The sequence below is a fragment of the Diabrotica undecimpunctata genome, chromosome 3, assembly GCF_040954645.1.
Source record: "Diabrotica undecimpunctata isolate CICGRU chromosome 3, icDiaUnde3, whole genome shotgun sequence".
Classification (NCBI taxonomy): Eukaryota; Metazoa; Arthropoda; class Insecta; order Coleoptera; family Chrysomelidae; genus Diabrotica; species Diabrotica undecimpunctata.
The window spans coordinates 21394924-21416591 of NC_092805.1; the positions used below are offsets into that span (position 1 = coordinate 21394924).

Genomic DNA, 21668 nt, shown 5'->3' on the forward strand with positions numbered 1-21668 from the left:
ATTTAAAATCAAAACATAGAACCGCAAAAATTTTATCTACTTTTTTATCAGAATATTATTATTTTACTTTTAGAATGTACAATATAAATACATGATTCATTAGCTTTTACCGTTTTAAACTACAACAAATATAAATACAATTACAACTATAGAATTCTCGCTAGATAATTGATTATGACAAAATTTTTAATTATTGTTTCATTAATTCTTCGATTCTATAGTTTTCCTATTGTTCTTTCTTCTTTTGTACTTTTGTATATATTTAAAATAGATCCGTTTATTTTTATTTACATTTTTAAGATTCTTAAGAATGAGAAGATAGAAACATGGATTTTTTTACTTCTTAGAATAGAAATGTGGATATAGAACAAATGAAAAATGATACAAAATTTGTCAGAATATTAATTATACCAATCTATAAGATATTACCTTTTATTATCTTATAATCAAATTATAAGGAAATTAGTTTAAAATTGATTTATAAAATTCTGTTTAAATTTGTTTTGTCGAATGAAGAGACACCTGTGAAAGATTTTGGAAATTATTCGCAATCTCGCAACCCAAATTTAAAATGGCGTCTTGGCATTTGTGGGATGTAGTTTTTTGCAAAGAGATAAATTTGTATGAAGTAGCATAAAGAATTAATTTTACGTAATTGTATGAATCAGTTGTTGTTCGTAAAATCGGTTGTGATATATTGAAAATGTTTGAACTGCGGACACAATTCTATATTTTGAATTAGCTGTCGCTGAAGTCGAATCAAATTGGCCATGATATATACAATCTCTCGCTTTGTTGTTGGAACAAAAATGTTGTGAAAATGCCGAAAAATGGAAACAAAATTGTGCCGAATTTGTGGAAAGCTCGGACAAAACTTCATACATATTTTCAAAACAGAAGGATTGAGGAGCAAAATCGAGACATGTCTGCCTATAATTGTGAGTATACAAAGTTTTCAAATAGATCAGTTAGATGCATTCACTTTTTAAAAGAATCTTAAAGTACTTTGTTTTGTGCATTGTTCTAGTAGGATTAACGATTATTTCTAGTGAACAGTAAGAAGGAGTAATAATCAAAAATGGATCAAAAGCAGAATTCCAAACGTACTGCTGCCAGTGAGCCACAAAATGTTCGCTATGCTTCTAATGCAGCTTCTATAGTCCTTATGGTTGGTCCCAATTTTCGAGTTGGTAAAAAAATTGGTTGTGGCAACTTTGGAGAACTCCGTTTAGGGAAAAACCTTTACAACAATGAACATGTAGCTATTAAAATGGAGCCTATGAGGTCTAAGGCTCCACAATTACATTTGGAGTACAGATTTTATAAGTTACTTGGATCTCATGAAGGTATACCAAATGTGTATTACTTTGGACCATGCAGTAAGTACAATGCTTTGGTTATGGAACTTTTGGGGCCTAGTCTTGAAGATTTGTTTGACATGTGTGAAAGAAAGTTTTCATTAAAAACTGTACTAATGATAGCAATCCAGTTGTTGCACCGTATTGAGTATGTCCACTCCAGACACTTAATTTACAGAGATGTAAAGCCTGAAAACTTTTTAATAGGTCGTACTAGCACAAAAAGGGAGAAAATTATTCATATCATAGATTTTGGTCTAGCCAAAGAGTATATAGAGCCTGAAACAAATAAGCACATACCTTATAGAGAGCACAAATCCCTTACAGGCACTGCCAGATATATGTCTATAAATACCCATTTAGGAAAAGAACAATCTCGCAGAGATGATCTCGAAGCCTTAGGTCATATGTTTATGTACTTTTTAAGAGGTTCTTTGCCATGGCAAGGTTTAAAGGCTGATACTTTAAAAGAGAGATATCAAAAAATAGGAGATACCAAAAGAGCTACATCTATAGAATCACTTTGTGATGGTCACCCAGAAGAATTTTCTATTTATATGCGATATGTTAGAAGGTTAGATTTTTTTGAAACCCCTGATTATGAGTATTTGAGGAAGTTGTTTACTACACTTTTTAACAAAAAGACATATGTGGAAGATGGAGAGTTTGATTGGACAGGAAAAACTATGAACACTTCAGTAGGTTCTCTATCTACTACTGCTCATGACAAGGTGACATCACCAAAGAAAGGTCTAACCAAAAATGCAAAAGCAAATGCTGGCCATGTATCCAGGAAACAGCAGCACTTAGGCAATTTGACTCCAGCTGAGCGCCATGATTCAGTTCAAGTTTTAAGTTCTACAAATAATGAACTTAATATTGATGACACTACTGCTCACAGCAGTGCACCAATTGCTCAACCACAAGAAATTGAAATATTTGATGAGACTAAATGTTGTTGCTTTTTTAAGAGAAAAAACAGAGGTGTATCTAAACAGTGAAGTTCGTGGAAGTTAGACAATTCTTTTTTGTTTTTATTGTTAAAGTAGCCCAAATTTTAGATGCCAATTGAAAGTTCTTTTTTTTTTGTTAATTGTAAGGACATTAGGAAGTTTTTAAATTCAATTTTTATCTTAGCAAAATGTATTGAATATCCATCTTTTGATACACTCAGGGTTCCCATCAAGCTGTAAATGTTTCAAATGAACCTTGATAGATATAAACAAGTATCTAGTAAAAGGTATCACATCTTAAAATATAAAATTTTGATTTTATACAAAACCTTAAACCAATAATGATGAAAATTTGCTTTTGTCTAGACTGCATTATATTATAATAATTATATTTGTACATACCACCAAAATTTTTTAACACACCAAGAGTACCTGACACTGTTTTTTAATTACTAGATGTTTTCCACCAATGCAAATCAAGTATAAGTAGATTAATACTTAGTTAATAGTAGAATTGTTGAAATCACAAACTTAAAAATTAATACTAATATAAATAAAACATTGAAAACTGTAGGTTTCCAAAGTGTCACAATATTTATTTTCAGGTAACAGAGATGTTGGCCTAATAAGATTACTTTTTCTAGTCATCTACTACTTTGGTATGATTTTTGTCTTCCTGTTAACTAAAACTGCAAACCAAAATGTCGATTTGGTTCAATAGTGATTGATAGTGACTTCAAACATCTTTGTTGTGTGCTTTTTTGTATTTTCTATCAGCTTTTTGTAAAAATTTTGCTTTTTCTTAGCTTTCTCCATGTCTTTGATAAAACTTCTACTATCTTGGGTATCTTGCTTTAATTTTAGCATCTGGTTTCTACATTTTCTACTACTTTATAATTAAATTTGATTGGAAGATCTAATATTAATCTAGTTTTTCCCTTCTTTGATTTGTTCTTGAAGTCCTCTACAATATTTTGGTCTTTGAAATTTCAGTTAAATATACAGCAAAAGTAGTTAATGCTTCAATAACTTATAGTACTCATAATAATATATACAGTATACCCCCTCTACAACAAATACAGTTATTACAAGGTTTCGCTTATAACCAGGTACATTAGATGTCCGTGAAATTTCTATTTAACTATAACCCTCTATGGCGAGGCAAATTTGGTTATAAGGAGAGAAAATAAGACAGAAAAACGTGTTTTCTGCGTTTTTGGTGTGGCCGTGGCTATAAATAAATACCCTTTTTAACTGCACCGCAATTAACTTAACTGCCGCCCACAATAAACTTCTTTACAATTAATACAACTGTTTCACATCTTTAGAAAATATGCTAGATATACTGGACAATTTAAAGTAGATTTAACTTTTATTGTTTCCTATATTTTTCTTTATTAACTGTAGGTTAATCAGAGACTGTATTGAAGAAGAAGATTGTAGAATTCTTGTTTCTTCTGCAACCCTTCTTGCTAATCAATATATTTTAACCATATTTTATTAATCCAGGATGGATCTGTACAAAAATAGCTTAGATTGTAATGAGTGAGACATCAGATTTTTTAAGAAATGTCTCCAGCTTATGTATAACTAAAATTTGAGTTTCCTGTAGCTGAAAAAAATATGGAAAATTCAGTGGTAAGAAAAATGGGATTATTTTGCAATTGAGCTGTCTTTTGCGTAATTGTTTTGGACATAACTTCATTTCTTTTATACCAAGTTTTCATAAACTTCAGTTGACTGGGTTTTTCTATTTCTCACAAACAAATTTCCTAAATGTTATATTTAAAAGACTTTTCTCATAAAGTTCCATTTCCATGTGCTAGAATTTATTTTTACTAATTGTGTAAGCAACTATTGATAGGGATTCAGGATAAACAGTTAAAAACTAAGGATCAGTAACATCGATTTATCTTTCTAAAGTTTTTCCGAAATTTTACACAACTTCTTCAGCTGGAGCATATGCAAATATTGGCTAGTTATAAACAAATTTGTGAGACATTTAGAAATGCATAGCTAAGAAATATAAAAGCTATACATATGTCTGTTTTTTTTTTGTAGGTTTAATTGGTCTTTTTTTCTTCAGCCTTTTTATTTTTCATGCATATGTGTATATAAGTTTGTTGTTTAAATTCTGAGTTAGGGGTTATCAGTTTTACCAGAGTTTTGGACATTTTCAAATATTTTATTTTTTTTCTAACTGAAAATGATTTCTAAACATGAAGTTCCTTTAAAATGTTTACGTCTGAGACATAATTACAGTAACTACCATTATATGAGTAAGTGGTTAACATCCAGTATACAGTAAATATTATAAAAAATTATCAAATATCTATTTACTTAAATGTTGGACTCTTCTTTGAATTCCTAAATATACCCATGCATATTAATTTTATTTTTACTAGTTTTTACATTAAGACGTGATACAATTGAAGTTTTTTCAAATTATACAAGGTGTGGCTATTAAACAACAAGCCTTGCACTGCTACAAGTATGCATGTAATTACTATTTTAATGGGAATAAGCCACAATTGAAGTTTAAAATAAGCTTATTGACATTTCAATTTCCACTTCGGAAATTGTTCATTACAAAATACGAACATTGTAATAATAGTTTAAAATAAGTTTATTGACGTTTCAATTCCCACTTCGGAAATCATTCTCAAAATACAAACATTAATGTATGTATTTTGAGAATGATTTCCTAAGTGGAAATTGAAACATCAATAAACTTATTTTAAACTTCAATTAGCAAAAACTTATTCCCATTAAAATAGTAATTACTTTAAGATGCCACAAAAAAATAGCTTCAAAAAAATATTAAGTATGCATGTGCTTAAGTCCAGCAACTGATAACTGTTTAATGTAAATTTTTCTCTTCCAAAATGCAGTAACTTTCGCTTCTTTAAATAAATTCACACAACAACTGTAGTATTCAGTTTCATTAGAGTTGTTTTCAGTTTTTCTGGAGAAATTCTAAAGTCTTCTGTAATTTGTTGGAAGAAGTGAATTTTTATCACATGTACTTGTTTTCGGCTGACTTAAGCATTTTCAAGATGGCTGGGAAGATATTGAAGATAATTTATATCCAGGGACACATCCACAGGTGGCAATATTGAAAAATATAACAGTTACAATATGCAAAAAAGAATAGAACCAAAACACATAGAAAAGGATACATGGATTACCTAAAGGATCCTAAAAAAGCTCTATGCAGAAGAAGAACAAACGACGCTAGAACCGGAAATACCAGAAATTACCACAAATGAAGAACTTAATATACAGGAAGTTTGTAAAATATTTAAAAAGCTGAAGAACAGAAAAGCAGCAGGTAAAGACGGGATACCAAACGAATTACTGAAATATTGTGGAGCAGCAATGACAGAACAATTAACAATATTAATAATGGATAAAATTATAAAACACAATAAAATACCGGAATAATGGAGAACTAGCGAACTAATTCTACTATTCAAAAAATGAGATAAGAAACAGCCAAAAAACTACAGAGGTATAAACTTGTTAAATACTACTCTAAAACTTACAACTAAAATTTTACAAGAACTAATGAATCAGAGGATAAGTTTAGCAGATGAACAACAGGGTTTTCCTAGTGGAAGAACTTGGCAAGATTAAATATTCATTATAAATATATTCAAATTACTGAGAAATCAGTTTAATAGACTAGCATTTCTATGTCTGATTGACTTAAAGAAAGCATTTGACTAGTAAGACTCAAAGATGTAATCCATCTTCTGTATAATAGAGAAGTTCCCCTAAATATTATAAAAACTATCAAAAACATCTACCAAAACAACAAAATGGAAGTCAGAATAGATGAACAACTTACAGAACCTATAGAAATAGGCAGCGGAATAAGATCTATGCTCTATGCTCATTGAGTCCTATGCTCTTCAATTTAATCATGGATGAAATCATCAAAAGCGTTAACAAAGGAAGAGGATACAGAATGGGAAACAAAGAAATAAAAAATAGAAATTTATGGCGTCAGTATTGAACAAGTAATGGAAACAAAATACCTTGGAATTACACTGTCCAGCTATGGAGAACAGGACAAAGAAGGGAGAGATCAAGTACAAAAAGCAAATAGACCTGCAGGATGCCTTAATAACACTATATGACGAAACAGACACATTAACACTGAGATGAAGTCAAGAATTTATAAAGCCAGTGTAAGACCAATAATGACATATGCCTCAGAAATAAGACCCGACACAGCTACAACACAAAGGCTACTGAAACTGCAGAGATAAGAGTACTGAGAAGAATTACAGGAAATATGCTGAGAGACCAAAAGAGAAGTGAAATCATTAGAAGAAAATGTAACGTACAGTGTTTAAATGAATGGTCACAAAATAGACAAGAAGAATGGAATAACCATATAAGCAGAATGGAGGAGACCCATATCATCAAAATAGCAAGAGATAAGTCACCAATCAGCAGAAGAAGTATAAGATGACCATGCAAAAGATGGAGTGACGACAACCTTCCATAGAGGTATTAATCTGCCTATGAACAAGCAGAATTGATTATAAAGAGGAAGAAGAACATGCAAAAAGTTTGTATAAATTCCCCATTGTCTACCAAGTAATTTCAATTGTTCGACTATCCTTCTTATTTGTGTGTAAGTTCCATATGACTACTAAATTGAAAGCTATAGTAAAAGAAACAAGGTGAAGCAAAGCTTTCCAAGAGAAAATTTGTACTCCTTCTGTAGGAGCTGATAAAAGAATACTTCAAGCTCTATTTCCAGCAATGAAAGATTTGCATGAATCATTGTACAGATTGTGATAATAAGTAAATATTTATGAAATAAAAAAAAATGGTGAACACCAAAAAAGTAGTAAAACATGTACATGAGATATTTTTTCTTTCTACATTTAATGTTCCTTAGCAGTTGTTTTTTGCTTGCAGAGGCAGCCATCAAATGAATTTTATTTTCTAATGTTTTTAATGCAGCTTTTACTAGCCCAGTGATCGTAATATTCATCTTTAAACCCAGTATTTGCTTTCAGTTTCCCTTCATTATACATCATGTTTATTGTGATATAAGGTAATTTTAAGCTTTATTACTAAAAACGTTAAGTTCATTTTCTTTTCTCACAGAAGTTCCTTTGGTGCTTTTTATATGTGTTAAGCTCATTAAAAAAGTTAGTTGTATTGTTAAGTTTGTGACCTATTTATAATTTTTTAAATTATTCTTGATAAAGATCCGCTGTTGATCTTTTAAAATATTAGCACACATCACCATAGTTTTGTGGTATATTTTTAATATTTTCAAAGGAGAATCTACATATTATTCAAAAATTCATAAATTCAATTTTATTCTATAATATAAAAGTTGCTGCCCAAATTCTTAATATTTATATTTGTTAAATTTTTCATAAATTTGTATAAAAATTTTTGCCTTAAGATGATTATATAAGAATTTTAGACTGTTTTTGTCATTTTGGTTAAGGAACAATTGTCATTTTTATCGTGTATGGTGCTTAAATCAATATTGTACATTTTAGATAAGTTTTAAAGTTTTGTTATTTGTAAAAAGACGGACTTGTATTTTTTTCTGTGTTGTGTTACCAGTTTTCAAAAAGAAAGATGTAATCTAGATTTTGTTATAGCTGCTCTGTTCATGCTAATATTTTGTTTGTTGTCTCAATTTTTTTCATCTATATACTGCCACGGAAACAAAAATGTATCTATCTGCATGGAAAGAGGATATTTGGTGGGAACCCTGTATAATGAAGGTGAGTTCATGGAGAACACTGCAACTACTATATTTAACATAAAATCTAGAACATGTGGGATAGGCTTCGTTGTTTTTTTGTATTTTGGAAAAATAAAAATTTCGAGATATGTTAAAATGACATATGTTTAGTAAATATTACAGAGCCTTAATGCTTTTTATAATTTATCATAATTGATATGCATAAAAAGAGTATACATTTTAATATTTTATATTTAGTCAAAGAAGCTCACAGCAAACAAATTCCAATGGAATTGTTATTCACAGCCTACCCCTGAAAGTATTATGTAGAAAATTAATTTAAACTTTATTTGGGGTTTTTTATTTTCTTCTAACTGCCTCTATAAGTATAGATTTGTTCCAAGATTAGTCTATAATTTAGCAGTAGGGCTACTTCACTCCTTTATTTATATGTCTTCAATTATTAAGTATGTCTTCATTATTTATATATTGTATATGTCTTCATTAATTCGTACATTTAGTTGGAATGAATTGTAATTTTAATTGAAAATAGTTTTATTTTAATGTTTCGCATTCCACTTTGGTTCTCAAAATACAAAATTTTGGAAGTGGAAATTGAAACAACAAACTAAATAAAAAAAATTTATTAAAAAAAAAATAAAAATCCTTTATAAAAGGTATATAATTTAAAATACCCAATCGGGCTATATCACAAAACGTTTTCGAAATCCATGTTCCATCATCAGTGCACCTAAAAAGCATGTAACCACTTAATTAAAAAGAATGTGAAATTTAAATTTTGACCAAGGTTAATACAAAATGTGGTTAATACTTACTAGGTGGGTATACATATATTGAGCCACTAAATTGTGGGTAAAAACCTGTTAAAATTTGTTGTTTAAATTTAGATTACATTATATTGTGATAAAATTCTAGGATGTTAAAGTTACCAGTTGATTTGGTAACATGGCGACTCCATGTGAAGTAGCTATAGGGGTCTATAGAATATTATCGTTAGTTAGGTGTATGAAGTATGTGGGCATTAAAAATATGTACAGAGTTCAAAAACAGATTACAGACCAATGCATTGATGAGCGTCAAGTATGTGGACGTTTAAAACATAATATGTTTTATCTGCATATTATGCAGAAAGTTTAAGAACGGACTACAGACCAATAGATGTTGTTATTGTCGGTACAACTAGTTGGTCAAGGTTGGTTGCCAAAATATTCATCGATATACATATTCAAGCGATCCAAAAATTCCTTCGTGATCTTCCTCTAGAGCTTTTATGAACAATACTTTTCATCTGTCTAATCTATGTTAGATCCAAGTTGATTACATTTGGTAATATTCGTTAAACAGTTACGTATGGTTGTCTGCGGCTATATTCTGTGTGTTCTAAATATATACACAACATTTTATTTTGGTATAGTGCTGTATTATTTACTAAACATGTCATCTTACTAATTAGAAAGAAACAGTGCACTCTATTTTTTCTTATTTTTAGAGTTTTGTATCTTTCAGTAGTAATATCTAGGTTTATCTTGAAATTTTATTTTTTTTTCAAAGTTTCTTTTAAATATGTACATATATTCGTGAGATTATGCCTGGAAGTATCCCGCTATGCAATATATACAAAATTAAGAAAAAAAACTATTAACTTGTGATATATATTAATAGAAATAAACTAAATTAATCAAATAAATTTGTTTTTTTGTCATTAGTCCACATCATGTGGAATCATTTGCTTGACTTGGACATATTTTATATGAAAAAATCTAAATGTTTAGGCGGTGTGCTCAGTAATTAAATATACAGAGTGCCAACAGTATATCTCAGACGACAATCGCATATATTTTTAATGACATTGCCTAAAAAGATTTTATACAAGTTAGCATATTAAATAGATACAATTTGTTTAAATTATTTGTATTGATTAATATTGACACTTAATATCAATGTTTTGTGAAAAATTTTTCTTCACCTTCAAACATTTTTGATTAAACAAAGCAATACCACCTTTTCTTAACAGGAAGTCATACTTTTTCGTCTATTTTATATATTAACGAGTTAGCAGCTTATATTCTTGACTGGCAGTAAATAGCGCTTTTTCAAGGTATCCATTTTCAGGTGTTGTCGCGCGTGTTACTGTATGCAACATTGTGTGCATCAAGATCCATGAAATAGTTACACCAATATTATAGTCATGCAAAGTTCGGAAAATGTCTTATTTTTTCCTTCTTTTTATATTAGGCCTTTTTGTCCTAGTGCTGCTAATTGGCTTATTTTACGCAGTATTTGTTGTATTGTATATTGAGTAACTGCCTTGTTACTAAGTAAGGCCGATCTGGTGAAAATACTGATCCGTCAAAGAAGAGATTTTGTTTTAATAAAAATTGTATGAATCTAGAAACACTGAGGGAAGGCAATTATTTTCAGGACAAGGGAAAATCACTAAAATAAACTTTTGGACAAATGAAACTGAAAGTATGAGCTTCATACTATGTTTTATATATGTTTAAAATTTAAATTATATATTTATATTTTTATTTATATTTTAAACAAATTCAATAAATTATTATGTTTGCTCCTAACGCCACTTAACGTATTAACAAAGCATGCGTTGTTTACTTATAAAAAACCTGTAAAATTCAGACCAAATATTAATAATTATCTGTATGTGTAATTTAAGACTGTAATAAATATTTTTTACTTCTATTTAAAACAAAATCTCTTCTACCATCTAAAAAAGATTAACTCAAACGATCAAAAATTCATTAAATTGTTGCAAGGTATGTATTAAAATTCTTTCTCGTATAATTTAAATTCTGTAAATTATACTGTATCATACATTTTTAAAATCAGCATTTCAAAAGCTTTTAAATTAGGTATCACTTGACGTACTTTCCCGTTTAAAAAAATCAAAGTTATGACTGTCACCTGAAGATGGATCGCGTAAAGTTCGAAACCTTGATGCTATAATATACTACGATTATTTTAAAAATCGACCTTTCAGAGCGTTTTGATTACGTGCGAAAAATAAATAAGTTAATAGGGGGTAACACTTATTCCAGCACAATGTAAATAGTATGTTTAAAAAAATAATCGTATTTATATAAAATTATTTTAAAACGAGATTTATTATTAGAAATTTAAACAGATGATTGAATGTTGTGATTAATCGGATGACATCTATGACTTTTATTAAATTTTGACAATCGTTACGAATCGAATCTTGTACTGACAGATATTCTTTTAATTTTTTACTTCTCATCTAATGTCTATATTTTGTTAGTTATTTTTCTAGCAGTTTTTAATTTTTAATTTAAACTTGTAGTGTAGTGTAGGAGTAAATATATGATGACTAGAAACGAATAGATCGGAAGTAGTGGATCGATGTCAAGAACCGCTATTCTATGACGCTACCCGTGATGGCCCTATCTTGTGGCGCTAGTTCCGTGACGCTCGCCTGAGCATTTTACTGTAGAGAAAAAAAAAGTAATATAACGCCAGTATAGAAGCTACGCTTCGAAAACTTTCTTTCTTTTTAAGAGCATATCGTCCTGTAGGCTAATACTCACAGTACAATCAGTTTAATTCGTTAATTGGAATTTTCTCCTTAAAAGATAGATAGTTTGTATCAATAATTTGAAATAAAGTCTAACTGAAAATAACGTTATTAGATTACATATGCTTTATTATAATCTAGGTACTCGTTGACACTCTGTATATTTTCCCCACAGGTATGTTGACGTATAATTTAATAACACCTAATACCTATTGTAAATAAAGACTTAATCCTTTTCGTTTTTAACCATAATCATTATATCACCTTTCTATGATTTAAAAATACATTGGTTTTAATGCCCATCATTCTATCATCGACTAATAAATGCATAATCCGTTGAAAATTGTCTGATATATATTTACAAGGTGTTAAAAATAAATAATTGTTTTAATTTAATTACGTAAATACGATTACTTAAAATAGATACTTAAGATTAACATATACTTCCGGCTTTATGACGAAGAATCGCCTATCGGTCGTGTCCTGTGTTGTGTAAGCGGTTTCCCATATTTTTTCCGTACGCCAATATTTTTCTTTGGTTTTGCGATATGCCTTAGGTTATTAGTGTTATCCTAACTTTTTCCGTTTGTCATACTCTCAATTCTTGGTTTCATACAGCACGTAATTACGCAATGTTGTCGAGCAGCACGCCTTATTTGCAGAAGAACTATTAGAAGAAGAAAATCCCCTCGTTAGATAGCATAATGGAAAGTTAAGACACCTCTTAGAGTAATATACCAATTTACTGTTGATCAGTGTCTGTTATGATCCTAACGTACGAAACAGAAACTAGTACCCTGACGAAACCTATCAGAAATATAATTAGAAACTGTAAAATAAGCCAAAAAATCCAAATATGTGACATCATTGAACTTACTTTAATTTTTCTAGTCTGGATCCGACTACAATTTTTCTGCCCAGTATCAGGCTACGTTTCTCTTATCTTCCTTCTTTAAGGAGTATTGGGCGCTCTTACGTTTCTTAGCTAAAAGTGAACGATGGCTGATTGGCTGGACCAGCGCATCTTTCTGTTTTATTCCTTAGAAATTTCCTCTACAAGTCTTTTCCATTCCTCTCTATTTCTCGCTCTGTTTGACCTCTTTCCAATTTTATTTCAGGCCAATTCTTTCATGATCTCTTGTTACAGTTCTTCTCCAGGTAGTATCCCATCTTCATCTTCTTTCATTTGGTCGGTATTTGAGTGCCTGTCCGTTTATATGATTTTGGTCTTTCCTTAGTGTATGTCCAATCCATTTCCTTCTTTTAATCGTGCTCTGTTATTTTCTTTTGTTTTGTTCTTCTCCATAGTTGTGCGTTTGTTATTTCATCAGGCCAGTATAATTTTAGGATTGTTCTCTACGATTTATATCGGGCTACGTTTACCCCATTTAATGAGGTTCTGTTTTACAGGGGCAATGCCGGTGCGTATGCGTTTAAGTGTCAGCTAGGTTCTCTAGTCCAGATCCATTCCGTGAGGTGGATCTGGGTATAGAGGAACAATTCTGGGGGTTCGACGCTATCGTTTTTCATAAATATTCTTCTGGATTCAAGCCGGCTGGTTTCTGGACGTTCCTTGAGCTCGTATAATTAGTGTCTTTCATCGAAAGTTTGCTTGAACTGTTCCACAGATTTAGAGACGCATGTACAGTCTTTTGGTGATACGAAACCAGTTTCCAGATACAGTAGGAGTAGAGGGGACGATTTCATACAGCCGGTAGTTAATCTACATGTTTCGTTTAATGCAAGATCTACTCCACATGGGACAGGCATATTTTCCTGCTGAGAAACACAGACCTAAAGACTTTGAGACTTGTGAATTTGCAACCCATTTGCTTCTTAGAAGTTTCCGGGAAGGTTTTTTCTCGTATTAACCTTTTATCTTGTACTCTGATAGAGATATATTAGTGAACAGTCAAGACGGACTCCCAATATATTTGGGTCTGTTAGTATGTTCCAAATGTTGGCACTTTGTGGTGAGTTTTGTTTGTAATAAGTTAACATCATGTTTAAAGCCTTTTCCATTGTCGACTATCTGTGTAAAGGCTTTCCCTTTAACAGTCAGCGATACCAATATCAGCAGCGTCAACAAAGCTCTCAGCTTGGGGATGCATTGACTGATCGTTCGTATAGATATCAAATATTGATAGGACAAGAACGCTTTCTTGGGTAGGCTATTTTTCTGAGTTCGCCATCCTCTCGTCTTTCCATTTCTCACAAGGTAGAATCGTCTGTTATATAGCAGTGACCTAATGATCTTTACCAGATCGTAGTACAGTGTTATAAATTTTAGTTATCAAGGGTTTGAGGTTTATTGTCCCCTAACTTAAAGTCCTCATCTATGTATTATGTTAGGTTTAGTACTTGGTCTGTGTAGGATTTGCCTGGCCTGAAGCCCGCTTGTTGTGGATGCGGTTAAAAATACGGCTTTCATATAGTTTACTGGAATTGGGCAACGGAAGTGGAATATACCAAGATATGAGGCGATGATGGCAGGTGAACGACGGTGGATAAATGATCTGAAAAGAATGAGAAGAAACTGAAGCTAAGAAGCACATAACAGAAGAATTGGCTACTTTTGTCCAACAATGGACGCAGTAGGCTGAATTATGATTATTATGTTTCTCCGTATTTTAGGAATTTACTTAGATTAGACATTTACTTAAAATTTACATCACCGATCAGTAGTCGTTCTTCTATTCTACTCTATGTGTCGGGTCATTTAGTTGCTTTTTTGCTCTTCTAGTGTTGGTTAATGGTATTTTCGTTAGTGCTTCTCCAAATTAGATCGAGGTTGAGAGTGTCATCTCTTTTTTTAAACATCCACGGATTGCAATATTAGAACGCGCTCCGGAAGATTAGTAAAAGCTCCCATTAAACTTTATCTCTGACGGGGGAGAAGATGTTATATATATATATATATATATATATATATTAATCCTGCATCGGAACAGTAGACATTTCTGAAAAATTAGACAGGCTTGGGTGAGGTTATGTCATGTCGATAAGCAGCTCCGAATGTCCACGCTGTTATCTGCTATGATTAATTGAATTATATGTAACCGTTTTATAAGTAAATAGTTATGTTTTCTACCACATCTAAAGCATGACTTATATTGGACATAACTTCTACCAGCTTGATGACCATTATAATTTTTAATTGTAGCTTCCTTCTTTCTGAACATTACTTTATCTAACTTTTCTTCAATTGCAGCTACATTTTCCGGTTCCATCCTTCTAACTTGACCTTCTGTAAGTTCTATTGACAATGCTATCTCATAAGCTCTTTCAAAGGAAATATCATTTTCTGCCAGGAGTTTACGTTTTATTTTGACTGATCGTACACCACATACAAGTCGGTCTTTAGAGATTTTTTGAAAAATTGACCAAATCTACAATATTGAGCCTCATTTTTTAGTTTTTACACAAAACTTTTAAAATCCTCCTGCGGCTCTTGATTTGCGTTGTAAAATGTATACCTTTCAGCGATAACTAACCGCTTTGGACTATAATGTTCAATCAGAGCTCTTTTTAACTCCTCAACTGTTTTTGAATTTGGTAGTTCTAGTGCTAATAAGTCTTTTAAGACACTGTAAACTTCTCCACCAATTAGAGTAATCAATAATGGAACTTCCTTGTCTTCTTCCACTACATTACATAAAAACAACTGCTCACGTCTCTCTAGATAAGACGTGACATCACTACAGGATCGAATTGTTCAATAGCCCCAATTAACGACATTTTTCGACTTTTACGTGGATTCTCAAATGGATGCCCAAATAGACTACAGAGACATTTTTAATAAATCATCCCAAATTTTGGCATATGCAGATGATGTCGACCTAGTAGCCCGCACAACACGCAAGCTAGAAGAAATGTATACCACCTTGTCAAACGCCTCAAAAAATATGGGCCTGCAAGTAAATGAAGATAAAACTAAGATAATGGTATCAACGCCCAACAACAGAGCCAGAAACAACGGCCACCAATTCACGGTTGATAATTCTACCTTTGAAGTGGTGGACAAACTCACATACTTAGGCTCCCTGATCACCAAGGAGAACGTCATGACGGAAGAAATCAAGCGAAGAATAATCCTAGCAAACAAATGCTATTTTGGACCAAGTAGACATATGAGAAGCAGAAACTTAAGCCAAAAAACAAAAATAACCATATACAAAACCCTTATACAACCAGTGTTGACATATGGGTCGGAGACATGGACCATTTCCAAGGCAGATGAAAATCTCCTGCTTATATTTGAACGAAGGATCCTGAGAAGAATATTCGGTGGCATCTGTGAAAATGGTGTTTGGAGAAGGAGGTACAACTACGAGATATATCACAGATATAAACATATATTTGGTGGTAAAGACGTAGTATCCTTTATAAAAATAGGAAGACTAAGATGGGCAGGACATCTGGCAAGATCACAGCAGAACAACCCTCCTAGAAGAATCCTTATGTCGCAACCTGTGGGAAGTAGAAGAAGGGGTAAAAACTCAGACGGAGGGATGGTGTAGATGAGGATGGTAGACAAATAGGCGCAGCAAACCGGCAACAGTTGGCAATGGATAGAACTGATTGGCGTAATAGACTTGGGAAGGTCGAGGCTCTTTTATAGGGCTGTAGCACCAATGATGATGATGACGTGGATTCTTTCTTTGACTCGTCGCCAAATAAGTTGTGTATTTAATGAAGCCATACTAACAAAACATAACTATTTATTTACTTATAAAACGGTTACAAATAATTGAATTAATCATAGCAGCGTGGACATTCGGAGCTGCTCATCGACATGACATAACCTCGCCCAAGCCTGTCTAATTTTTCCGAAATGTCTACTGTTCCAATGCAGGATTAATATATAACATCATATACCTGTTTCAATAGTTTCTCTTATGATTCATGTTTTACAGTGTGTTATTAGATCCTACGCCTGGAAGATTGATCCATCTATAAACCTAGTTGCTTTATATGCAATTTTATATATTGTTTTTAACAATTCGTGGTACTCCACAGAAATGTTCTAAAGTGCTTGGCAGGTGTTGTGTCCCAAACTTTAAGACAAACGAATATTATGCACGTATTCTTTTGGGCATAATTTTTTTTGCGCTAACGTAAGATTCTTTCATTTGCGTACAATTACATGCTTGTTTAATATATAATGACGCTCCTTTCGTTTTAAAAACATTTAAAAGTGTGCTATCTTTTAGTATCTATAGTAATCCACCGCCATACACGTTTATAAATACATTCACTTCCGTTAGTACATAAGTAAAAGAGCGGGGAAGGTTAAAATATTATAATTTAATAATGCATTCTATTTTTACACGAATTTCGGCAGAATACAAAACCAGAAACAATTTTCAACGGTTTTTGCACAAATATTTAATGATTGTAATATGTTTTGCGCTTTATTAAAAATAATTGGTTGAGAGGTAAATCAGATGGTTCCATAATACCGTTGGCAAAATATATTAAAATCATTTTACGGTTTTGTGATTTTTAACAGCTACTGGGGCCGAGATCGACAAACTGATATTGCTTTAAGTTGAAATAATTTTATATATTAGATATTGTGCAGTATAAGCTTTTAATATTTTATTTTTTTAGTAGGATTGTTGTAAACCTCATATTTATCGAGTTCTAAAAGAATGTTTCGATTTACATTAATCTCTCGTTGTTGTCGATGACTTATTAGATTTTGTTAATTTTTATTACATCTCTTTCTATTATATTGGAGGTGCCCTTCATCCATGTGGTTGCTGGTCTTTCTCGTTTTCGTTTTTCTGTGGGGGTCCATTCTAACGGCCGTTTTACGCATATATATATATATATATATATATATATATATATATATATATATATATATATATATATATATATATATATATATATATATATATATATATATATATGCTACAGGCCATGGAGGCTTTTGGCTTCTATCTTCTTCGTTAATTTTTTTCACTTCTTCCGGTCCTTTGCTCCTTACTTTAACTGCTTTTAACCACTTTTTCCGTGGTCTTCTTTTCATTTTACCCCCGCCTCCTCCAAAAAGCACCTTTTTACACAACGTTTCTCTGACATTCGAGTGATGTGACCTAACACCTTGACTCTCTGTGCTTTGATTTTTTGTACAATTAGGGATTTTCCATACATCTCCATTACCTCTTTATTTGTTCTTCTTTGACAGTTTCCCTCTGCCGTCCTAATACCACCAAAAATCTTCCGCAGCACCTTCCTTTCCCAGATCTCGATTTTTATTTCATCATAGTTCAGGTCTCACAGACATACACTGCCACTGGCCGAATGACTTTCATATATTCTAATTTTTGCTGTCCTACATATATTTTTTGCTTTTAGAATATTGTTTAATGAGCCCATTGCTCTACTTCCTTTTAATAGTCTCTTTTCTATTTCTTTTTCTTCTTCCCCTTTATTCGTCATTGTTACACCCAAATAGCATGATGTTTCCTCTCGTTTTAAGTATGATGAATTTATTGTGTTCTGTTATCTCACCACGCATTTCCATATACTTGTTTTCGCTTCATTTATATACAACCCAAATTTTCTTGCTTCATCTTTAAAGTTCTTAAACATGTGTTGAAGTCCTTTTTTTTTGTTCTTGTTAAGAGGACTACATCAATTGCGTACGCTTTACATTGCTGTTTATAGTGGAAAATGGTACCCGTAGTTTGGATCTTACTTTTTCTCATTATTGCCTCCAAGACAAAGTTAAACAGATCAGTAGAAAGTTGTCTTAATCCTTTGTAACCGAAAGCAGATTTGACATTGACTATTATTTGTACTTGTTAGCGACATTTTCAATAATTTTATCAACTTTTTTGATATTCCTCAATTTTGTAGAGCTTTATACAACTTTTCTAGATCGATAGTCATACGCCTATTTAAAATCAATGAAGAGCATGTGAAGTCCTAGGTTTTGTTCATAACTGTTACTTTGTATCAATTTTAAGGTAAATATTTGGTCCACTGTCGATCTTCCTGCTCTAAACCCTCCTTGGTATTCACCTACTATGCCATTCTCGTATTTTTTCAATCTATTACGTATGATCTTTGCTAATATTTTCTATACAACATCAAGTAGCGCTATCCCTCTGTATTTTTCACAAAGGGGTCTGTCACCTTTCTTATGTATTGGTCAAATTACGGCATTACTCCATCTCTCTGTCATTTTCTCCTCTCTCCACACTCTATCACATTACATAGCTTTCTTTGCAGTGTGATCCCTCCTTCCTTTAGAATTTCCGCCGGGATTCCATTCTCCCCTGCGATTTTACCGTTTTTAAGCCATTTTATTGTTTCTTTTATTTCCTGTTCTGTTGGTTCCTCCACGTACTCCTCATCATTATCCTCTGATTGGCCCATTGCCTCATCTGTTTGCATCTGTTCTTCATTATTTAGCAGTTCTTCAAAATATTTTGCCTATCTGTTTAATTTCTCTGCAGTATTTCCAAGGAGCAGTCCTTTATTCCTACACAAAATTGTTTGCGTGTTATTTGTTTGTCTGTTTCTTTTCACTTCTTGATAGAAATTGTTTATGTCTTTGCTAATGTAATGCTCCTGTATTGTTTTTAATTCTCTTTCCAAATATTCTCTTTTTTTTTGTTTGCAGATTCTTTTAGCTTCTTTCCTTTTCGTCTCATGTCCAGTAATTGTTTCTTTGGTTCTATTATTGTCTTTTTTCAACTTTGCCTTATTTCTTAGCATTAGTGTTCTTTTACATTCCTCGTCGAACCAATCTTCTTCTCTCTTCGCTCCTGTATTGCCTAAGCAAACATTAGCTACTTCTGTCATTGATGATTCGATTTTACTCCATTTTTCTTCCAATGTATCAGACATTAAGTTGTCTTCCTCTAATCTTGCGTTAATCTCATTTTGTAACCTCTTTGCCACTTGTTGGTCCTTAAGTAAGGCCACGTTATATCTCTTTGTGTCTTTTAAAACATTTAGTATTACAGGTAGATCTTGTTTAAGTTTGGCAAAGTCCGTTTTACAGCTTGCAATTCTTCTTCAGTGCCTTATCCGGTCCGGATGTTGGCGATCATCAAGGCTATCATGGCTTTGTTGACTGCTCTGCGAAACAGCTCCGCTGAGGTCATCCCAAACCATTGTCGGAGATTTTTCAACCACGAGATACGACGGCGTCCCGGTCCCCTTCTGCCAAATACTTTACCCTGCATAACAAGTTGAAGAATTCGATATTTTTCTTCGTTTCGCATCACGTGGCCGAGGTACTCAAGCTTGCGTTGTTTAATTAAATTAAGCACTTCTTTTTCTTTTGTCATGCGCTGTAGGACCTCAACGTTGGTGACATGGTCCACATAAGATATTTTTAGTATCCTTCTGTATATCCACATCTCGAAGGCTTCGATTCGTTTTTCAGTGGCTTGCGTCAGTGTCCAGGCTTCAACTCCATACAGTAACACTGGAAGAACGTAGCACCTCACTATTCGCATCTTGGTTCCCAAACTGAGATCACTGCAGCACAGTAAGGATCTCAACTTAATAAAAAGCTTGCAATTATACCTGCAAAACGCAAAAAAGTTGCCTAAAGGCATGTGCAGATGGCGTTTTAGGGGGAAGCCAAGGGGTAAAAATGGTTAACTTTTTTGCATCTTTGTTGCGGTTCTAAAATTGACATTCTCACGAAAATTCAGCTTGTTCGTATGATTTTTAGAGGTTCAGTGGCATTTTCGTCTCTGGCAGTTCATCGTGAGAACTTTGTATCTATCTTTTAATTAACTCCACCAAGAAGTCGTGTGCTCTAGATAAAACTTAGCAACTTTTTTTTAGGTGGCTTTAAGGATTTCTTTTGAATACCATTAAAAAGAACCTAATGTTTTGTATGTTTAGTTTATTGGCCTTGTGCCGTTTCTTTCGTCTGCACGGATTCCCTTTTGGCTTAACCGCCTGTGTCGCATCCCTCGAGAAGTAGTTGAAGTAGTTTCCGCGGTGATAATCTTGATAATTTCAGTACCCCGCTCACTCAAGTTCATGAGGTCCGGATAAGCATTGCCTAGTTACTTTTAAGTTTCTCGATATTTTCTGAAAAAGTACCCAAAAAGTTTTTTCTGACTGGTTTTATGATACTCTCTCATGTTTATGAGGTCCGGATAAGCCTTGCCTAGATACTTCAAGTTTCTCGATGTTTTCTGTTAGGGTCTTCAACCGAATTGCCGTCATTGGTTATGATGTGTATGCCTAGATATTTATACAGTTTTACAGTTATTTGTTGGTATTGCTCTTCCAAAATTAGATTTAGTTCACCAAAATCAGTTTGTTACGAATAATGCAGCTGTAAGGCAACTTTGCAGATAACTTAGGAGCAATGTCTATTTAGGGAGTGTTTTATTCTGTATATTTAATAATGTTTTATGAAACTATACTGCTTAATAATATCTGGTCTTAATCATGGAAAACTCAGTTGCTGTACAAATAATAAGATTTGACGATCTTGGCTTAAAAAAATCGTTTAAATTCTGGAAAATATTACGGAAAAATTAGTTTCTTTATAAATTATTGCACAATTTATTATTTTGTACTATACTTTAAGATAAAATATTTTGTTAGTGAGCCGTAATCGAGATAATGAAAAAAAAAACCAAGTCACTAATCTAAAAAAGTAGCACAAGTGTACTTTACAATTCCCCAATAAGGGAATTATGATAGAAACAATCTTAGCTTACTTTTTTGTTAAATAGAAGCAATAATCATGGTTATATCTCTACTGATATCTTGCCTTATCAGTCTTGTAATTCCTGATTGCTATAAATCTATGAAAGTCATCAAAATAATCGACCATAAGCGTTTTTCAATTAGTTTTGTACACAATCTGTACCTTTGTACAATTTTGTACATAGTTTTTATTTATTTTAATAAAGTACCAATAATCTAGTACTTTTAACTTTTGAATTTTATCTTTACATTTTTGTGTGTATAAAGTAATCCAACTACACAATTTATATTGTGTAGTTAGTTAATTTTAGTAAGATGTTAAACTCATTAAACTGTTATCTCACGCGGATTCAAAATGT

General features: G+C 32.2%; 1 protein-coding gene across 5 annotated transcripts in view; it reads left to right on the forward strand.

Moving 5' to 3' along the window:
- The first annotated feature begins 565 nt into the window (after positions 1–565).
- The window catches only part of LOC140436559 (casein kinase I-like), a 41008-nt gene continuing 19905 nt past the window's right edge, over positions 566–21668 (forward strand). Inside the window, exons 1-2 of one of the 5 annotated variants that reach the window (XM_072525477.1) lie at positions 566–938; positions 1028–5551. In XM_072525477.1, the coding sequence (XP_072381578.1) occupies positions 1079–2359 (1281 nt within the window). In that variant the 5' untranslated portion in view covers positions 566–938; positions 1028–1078 and the 3' untranslated portion in view covers positions 2360–5551. Of the gene's footprint in view, positions 939–1027; positions 8077–21668 lie in introns of those variants that run through there. The other 4 variants (XM_072525478.1, XM_072525476.1, XM_072525474.1 and 1 more) reach the window with 4 other exon arrangements.